This window comes from Lactuca saligna, chromosome 9, assembly GCF_052625555.1.
Source record: "Lactuca saligna cultivar CGN05327 chromosome 9, ASM5262555v1, whole genome shotgun sequence".
NCBI lineage: Eukaryota > Viridiplantae > Streptophyta > Magnoliopsida > Asterales > Asteraceae > Lactuca > Lactuca saligna.
In genome coordinates this window covers 8,755,457-8,763,767 of record NC_136425.1, presented here as the reverse complement: position 1 = coordinate 8,763,767, position 8,311 = coordinate 8,755,457, and the positions used below count along the sequence as shown (strand labels likewise).

Here is an 8,311-nt window from a genome sequence, read left to right as displayed (position 1 = left end):
ACTTAGAAAATATATCTCTAATCTCTAAAATTAATATTTACGAATCTATGATATATATATACTCTAAATCAAATAAAGTAACCGAAATTTTTTATTCAATTAAAAGTTTACAATTTATCGTTACGCTTTTAATATAAAAAATATATCACAACACAAAATTGATTGGAAAAAGAATTTAGAATTAATTTCTCGAAATAGTTTTGGCGTTAATATGGCAGAATATGCGGGAAGAACTGATTTGACCAGGAATCGGAATGATTACCGGAAAGAAGCCTCCACGCGGCACACGGTTAGTGGCGACCACATTGCTTTTGGAAAAAGTAGTAAAATACCATATGCATACAATGCGCTAATGACGCTAACATAAGCTTCGTCTTCATCCTTGGACTACCCATTATTAAGTATTCACACTACAGAGCAATTTATTACCCCGTTCATCGCCACCACTACATCTCATTCTCTCCTTATAAATAATCCCATAAATCATTCCCCCTGGTCATTCTAACCTCCATCTAATTAATATACTGAAGTTCGAATCATATTTACAGAATTTGCAGCGTTAATCGCTCATAGTTTCTTGATTGAACGAAACTTACATTTTTCAATGGTTTGTTTTTTCTGAAATCTAACAAGACGCCAATTAATGAACCGGCCAGCAATAGCATTCATGGAGAAGGGGAGCGGCCATGTGTTCCAACAATCATCTATATGTGTATTTGGATTACTTTGTGCTCTCTTTTGGTTTTGCTTATTATACTCCCCTTTCGGTGTTTTCGAAGGTAGAACTTTATGGAGCAGCAGTCTTCAAATCAGTCCCAACTCAAACCAATCTAGGATTCAAGAATCTATACCTATACCTGTTGTTAGTCACGAACCAGAGAATGTCGAATCCGAATCGGCTGTTTCTCCATCCAAAACCCCAAAGGTTTTCCCATTTATGAAAACATTAAGAACCATAGACAATAAGAGTGACCCCTGTGGTGGAAGGTACATTTATGTTCATGATCTTCCTTCCAGATTCAATGAAGATATGGTGAAGGAATGTGGTAGCATTAACAGATTCATCAATATGTGTAAGTTCATTAAGAATTCTGGGCTTGGACCACCATTAGAGAATTCGGAAGGTGTGTTTTCAGATAATGGATGGTACGCCACCAATCAGTTCACCCTCGACGTCATCTTCAGAAACCGAATGAAACAATACAAATGCTTGACCAACGATTCGTCAATGGCAGCAGCCATTTTCGTCCCATTTTACGCAGGGTTTGATGCTTCGAGATATCTTTGGGGGTATAACACATCCGTAAGGGATGCCGCGTCGCTTGATCTTGTTGATTGGTTGCAGAATAGAGATGAATGGAAAGTGATGAACGGAAAAGATCATTTTCTCGTCGGAGGAAGAATCACTTGGGATTTCAGGAGATTAAGCAACAACGACACCGATTGGGGAAACAAGTTCTTATTCTTACCAGCTTCCAAGAACATGTCAGTTCTTCTCATAGAATCAAGTCCATTTAATTCAAACGATTTCGCCATTCCATACCCTACTTACTTCCATCCATCAAAAGACTCCGATGTTTTCACTTGGCAAAACCGGATGATGAAACTTGACCGGAAATGGCTGTTCTGTTTCGCCGGAGCTCCACGTCCAGGTAACCCGAAATCAATTCGAAGTCTTTTAATCGATCAATGCAAGAATTCAAACTCCGGGAAGCTTTTAGAATGTGGAAATGATGAAAGCAAGTGTCATTCCCCAAGTAATATAATGAAAATGTTTCAACGTTCAGTTTTCTGCTTACAACCACCTGGCGATTCGTATACACGAAGATCAGCTTTCGATTCGATTTTGGCGGGTTGTATCCCGGTTTTCTTTCATCCCGCTTCGTTTTACACGCAGTACACGTGGCATCTCCCGAAAAAGTATACAAAATATTCCATTTTTATCCCGGAAGACGATATTCGCCGGAATATCAGCATTGAACAGCGGTTAGGTCAAATCGATTCCGAAACTGTAAAGATGATGAGGAAGGAGGTGGTGGATTTGATTCCGAGGTTGATATATGCAGATCCTCGTTCCAGATTGGAGAGTTTAAAAGACGCATTCGATGTATCTGTGGAAGCGGTTATCAACAAGGTGACGAAATTGAGAAGGGATTTGGTTGCTGGGAGGAGGAATAATGGTGGTTTTATTGAAGAACTTAGTTGGAAATATGCGTTGTTAGAAGAAGATGAGGAGGAGGAGACTGTGGATGTTCATGAATGGGATCCCTTTTTCTCTAAACCAAAACAGCAAACATGATCTTAATTAGGTTTACACTTGTTTCTCTTAGAATTTATATAATCCTTTATTAGTAGTTGTTGATTTTTTTAAATGAAATTTACATATAACATCAATTCATTATAATTATTAGGGAAATTGAGTAGGAAACCCATAACTTGATAAAACAATCACAATGTTGATTCACACACTAATACCAAATGTGACTCTTTCAAATCCGTTGATTCTCAATTACGTAAATACCGGATTGAGGCAACAATACAAAATCCTACAGAGAATTAGGTATCGGAACAAATTGGGAACAATTTTTTTTTTCTCCAAAAACTGATCCTTTTGTCAGAACAATGAGTTTTTTTTTTTTTTGTTTTTTTTTTTGGTGGAGGTGGGGGGCGGGGGGGGGGGGGGGGGGGGGAGGGGGGTTGACTTATCTTTTTGAGAAACAAAAGTTTTTTTTAGCAAAAGTTGCAAAAAACCAGGTTTTCCCGACTTTTCCAAAAATTCAGTTTTCCTTATATTCAAAATCCAAAAGTAACTTTTAAAATGTTTATACCAAACATCTTTTACTTTTTATCTTTTTCTAAAAGAACTTTTAGCCTCTCAAAAGATAACTCAAACACCCCTTTAAACAAGAAACAAAAACCTAAAGTCAAACACAAACTCAGGTCAAAATAAGAATAAAAAATGGATAATCAACCAACAAACTTAAACATGTAGCTCATTAAATCGATCCAAAAAAGCTAGAGCCTTTTCCTCCAAGTCTCGACTCACATCATTCCCTTGGGGTGGAAAGAATTCGCCCTCGAAGTCTGGTCCGGATCGTCATTAGAGAAACGAATAAGGTGTTTGATATTGACTGCATCAGCAATATGAACGTGACTTGGGAGTTTGAGGCAGTAAGCTTTGGGGTTTATCTTTTTAATGACTTCTACAAGTCCAATCTTCTTTGACTTAAGTATGTTGTAATGGCCAGCAGAGAAACGGTCCTTGGTAAGTATGGCCCCGAAAAAATCTCAGATTTTCGAACTCAATGTGACGACGTTTTTTGTCAGCATCGAACTTGTACTTGGCATTAACAGTAGTTAGGTTGTCATACACAGCCTTGTGGGTATCAAGCAGTCCTTCAACAAAAGCAATAGCTCTCCCTTCATCATTTGTGGTGCTCGGAAATAACAGTCCCTGTGGTTGAGCGAAGTACACGACCAGGAAAGGGCTGAATATGGTGCTACGGTTGGTAATTTGGTTATGGGCAAACTCAGCTTGGCTCAATTGGTAATCCCAACTCTTTGGGTGATCACCAACTAGATAACAAAGAAGATTTCCCGGAGAGCCATTAACAACTTCGGTCTGGCCATCCGTTTGTGGGTGGTAGGTGCTACTAAAATTGAGTTTTGTATTTACCATTTTCCATAGAGTACACCAAAAGTGACTAAGGAACCGTGTGTCACAATCTGATAGAATTGAAGTAGGAAGTCCGTGGAGGCCATAAATGTCACGAAAGAAAAGTTGGACAACATTAACATCATTTGTCGTCTTCTTACATGGTATAAAATGCACCATTTTTGAGGAGTGGTCAACCATAATGAAGGTTGAGTCGTTACCGTGTTGTGTGCTGGGCAAACCACTACAAAGTCCACACCGATGTCAACCCATGGTTTGGTCGGCACGGGTAACGGTGTGTATAATTCGATATTCGTAGTCGTATGCTTCGACATTTAACAAATGCAACACTCTTGCACAAACTTCTCGATCTCGCTATGCATTCCTGACCAAAAATCTAATTCTTGAACAAGTTATACAGTCTTGTCTTGTCCCACTCCCACATGCCCCTCTCCATGTAATTATTTGCTTATTGTAGTCCAATAGTCTATCAACTCTAACAACATGACGAGATATGACTTCAAATATTTACATACACAATCAAGTAGTATAATCAATATTTGTTGTTATAATAGATTTATTAAACCAAATATGAGGGTAGTTCCGATCTAATTATTTATGATCTTAGTGATTTTTGATGATGAAGTAAAAGGATTATGAGTGGAAAATTGAAAATAAGTATGTACATGGGAAAAGAAATAAACACAGCAGCAGGAACGGTTTAACCAGTTTGGGGGCTCTAAACGAACTAAAAGTTTTGGACCCTTTGACCTTTACTAGTTGCATTTTCCTTTTCTTTTTTAAAGTCCATGATGTGTATTTTCTCTTAGAAAGAGTTATTAATTATTTATAACAACAATGAACAATCGCCGATACAATTAGTAATGAACAAACACTAAACTTGAAGTAATAAATTATGGATTAATATATTTAAACTTGTAGTGTTTTAATTAAAAGGAGAACTTATCTATAATTTAAAGTAACTCAAACTTACAGGATTATTTTAATTCAAATCTATACACAACTCAATACATAAATCAATGAACAAGCCACATAGAAATCAATCAATAACCAACATTTCTTAGCTCTAGTGCTTAGGTGTGATGTAAAAAATAAAAGAACTCAGGTTGCATCATATTATAATTAAAAAGGGAAACATAAAAATCAAGTAGCAAGCCAACAACGCAAAAATTGAGTGGAAATACTAACTAAAAAACAAAAATCAAATAGAAACAAAGAAATCAAGTATTAATCAATGAACAAAGAATAATGGAAAATCAGATAATGGTAAAAATCAAGTCTAATAGATAATCAAATAATGGAAAAATCAAGTGAAAACACTGACTACACATACCTTGAATCAATTGAATGAATCATCAAAGATTTTTCAACAATGGAGAATCAAAGAAATTCATCACAAATCCAAGAATAGAAAAGGAAGAAGAACAATGAAGGTATTTCGACAATTAACAGTTCATGTAGCTTTTCATTGTCCAAGAACCGAGATTTGAGAAGCCTAAATTGATAATAAGTCATTCGACGACATTGAGAATGGAGAAGAAAGGAAGAAGAACAAACGTCAGATTGTCGCTTTTGAGTTTTGAGGAGACGTGCGTATCAGTAATCAACAAATGAAGTTGGAGAAGAGAAGTATCGACATCGTGGTACTTAGGTTAAATGAGATCCTTTAGAAAATGGGCCCTTAAACCCTAACTTAACTTAATAACATATAGAGTTGGCCACATCAGCATCAAAAAGTCATCTATACATACAAAACTTACCATTGGATATTCAATATATATATATATATATATATATATATATATATATATATATATATATATATATATATATTAATTTTCATTAGTTTATATACTTACAAACAAAACTTTGATATTTATAAATTAATAAATTTTTGATTAGTCATTACGATTTTAAATTATCCATAATATATATTTTTTTCAATCGTAGTTTTATTACATAATGAGTGGAATTTTCATTTTTTTACATAATGAGTTGAATTTTCATTAATTTAATTATCATTGTATAACCGTAGTTTTTAATATATATTAACCTAATATAAAAATATAATAAGATGGATTCTTCTATGAATTTTTCTAGTTTTAATATCAAAATATGTATTAATATTTTAATTATATTAATAAATTCCATGTACAAGACATTCCAATATAGTTTTGGCGTTTTGATGGCAGAATATGCGGGGAGAACTTATTTGACCATAGGAATGATTAGCGGAAATAACCCTCCACGCGGCACATGGTTAGAGGCTACCCACATTGCTTTTGTAAAAAGTAGTAAAACACCATCTGCCATCATGCCATATCCGTCCAATACAATAATACAATATTATGCGCTAATGACGCTAACTTAAGCTTCGTCTTCATCCTTGGTCCTTCGACTAATCCATTATTCACAGAATAATCTATTACCTCCTCATCGCCAGCACTCTCTCTCTCTCTCTCTCTCTCTCTCTCTCTCTCTCTCTCTCAATAATCCTATTCAGTCAATTTAGTCAAGTTAGAATCATAACTGAATTTGAAGCGTTAATCGATCCAGTTTTACTATGGTTGTATATCAATAGTTTCTTGATTTAGCGAAACTAGTTAACCGTTTGATTTACATTCATCACCTATAGATTTTCAGTGATTTGTTTTTTTTTTTTTGAAATCTAACTAGACGCCATTCACAAGCCAGCAATAGCATCCATGGCGAAGGGCAGCAGCCATGTGTTCCAACAATCTAGTATAATGTGTGTATTTGGATTACTTTGTGCTCTCTTTTGGTTTTGCTTATTATACTCTCCTTTCGGGGTTTTCCAAGGTAGAACTTTCTGGAGCAGCAGTCTTCAAATCAGTCCCACCTCAAACCAATCTAGGATTCAAGAATCTATACCTATACCTGTTGTTAGTCACGAACCAGAGAATGTCGAATCCGAATCGGCTGTTTCTCCATCCAAAACCCCAAAGGTTTTCCCATTTATGAAAACATTAAGAACCATAGACAATAAGAGTGACCCCTGTGGTGGAAGGTACGTTTATGTTCATGATCTGTCAAGGAATGTGGTAGCATTAACAGATGCTTCGATATGTGTAAGTTCACTAAAAATTCTGGGGTTGGACCACCATTACAGAATACTGAATTAGGTGTGTTTTCCGATAATGGATGGTACGCCACCAATCAGTTCACCCTCGACGTCATCTTCAGAAACCGAATGAAACAATACAAATGCTTGACCAACGATTCGTCAATGGCAGCAGCCATTTTCGTCCCATTTTACGCAGGGTTTGATGCTTCGAGATATCTTTGGGGGTATAACACATCCGTAAGGGATGCCGCGTCGCTTGATCTTGTTGATTGGTTGCAGAATAGAGATGAATGGAAAGTGATGAACGGAAAAGATCATTTTCTCGTCGGAGGAAGAATCACTTGGGATTTCAGGAGATTAAGCAACAACTACACCGATTGGGGAAACAAGTTCTTATTCTTACCAGCTTCCAAGAACATGTCAGTTCTTCTCATAGAATCAAGTCCATTTAATTCAAACGATTTCGCCATTCCATACCCTACTTACTTCCATCCATCAAAAGACTCCGATGTTTTCACTTGGCAAAACCGGATGATGAAACTTGACCGGAAATGGCTGTTCTGTTTCGCCGGAGCTCCACGTCCAGGTAACCCGAAATCAATTCGAAGTCTTTTAATCGATCAATGCAAGAATTCAAACTCCGGGAAGCTTTTAGAATGTGGAAATGATGAAAGCAAGTGTCATTCCCCAAGTAATATAATGAAAATGTTTCAACGTTCAGTTTTCTGCTTACAACCACCTGGCGATTCGTATACACGAAGATCAGCTTTCGATTCGATTTTGGCGGGTTGTATCCCGGTTTTCTTTCATCCCGCTTCGTTTTACACGCAGTACACGTGGCATCTCCCGAAAAAGTATACAAAATATTCCATTTTTATCCCGGAAGACGATATTCGCCGGAATATCAGCATTGAACAGCGGTTAGGTCAAATCGATTCCGAAACTGTAAAGATGATGAGGAAGGAGGTGGTGGATTTGATTCCGAGGTTGATATATGCAGATCCTCGTTCCAGATTGGAGAGTTTAAAAGACGCATTCGATGTATCTGTGGAAGCGGTTATCAACAAGGTGACGAAATTGAGAAGGGATTTGGTTGCTGGGAGGAGGAATAATGGTGGTTTTATTGAAGAACTTAGTTGGAAATATGCGTTGTTAGAAGAAGATGAGGAGGAGGAGACTGTGGATGTTCATGAATGGGATCCCTTTTTCTCTAAACCAAAACAGCAAACTTGATCATCACTACACGGAGGTATAAACTGGATTACTAATAGCTACCAAGCTTTCCATTTGCATGCCCATTTGGTTTAAAAGAAGCAATGTCTGTCCTCTTAACTTTAGCTTAGCTTAATTTTCGATAATCTTATAATTTGTTCAAAAGGTATCAATGTAGGTTTAGCGATACCATTTATCAAAAAACTAGTGAGTGAGCCGTGGTGAACCACGGGTCACTTTTTTGTTGGTTTTTTTCTATTGTGAGACGGGCTTTGTCATTAGGTCCGTATTAAATGTTGTAGTATTTAATTTGCTGTTGGTAAATGAAGTAATCTTCA

General features: G+C 36.6%; 1 protein-coding gene and 1 pseudogene across 1 annotated transcript; both read left to right on the top strand.

The window, feature by feature from the left end:
• Positions 1-399: 399 nt before the first annotated feature.
• On the top strand, positions 400-2,371 carry LOC145017400 (xyloglucan galactosyltransferase MUR3-like). The gene has a single exon (XM_078975437.1). The coding sequence runs from the start codon at positions 644-646 to the stop codon at positions 2,297-2,299; it is 1,656 nt and encodes a 551-aa protein (XP_078831563.1). The 5' UTR covers positions 400-643; the 3' UTR covers positions 2,300-2,371.
• Positions 2,372-6,111: 3,740 nt separating this feature from the next.
• Positions 6,112-8,311, top strand: LOC145018172 (xyloglucan galactosyltransferase MUR3-like; annotated as a pseudogene).

Bases quoted from the DNA above. Each gene is read 5' to 3' on its own strand.
- LOC145017400 (XM_078975437.1), top strand. From the start codon at position 644: ATGAACCGGCCAGCAATAGCATTCATGGAGAAGGGGAGCGGCCATGTG.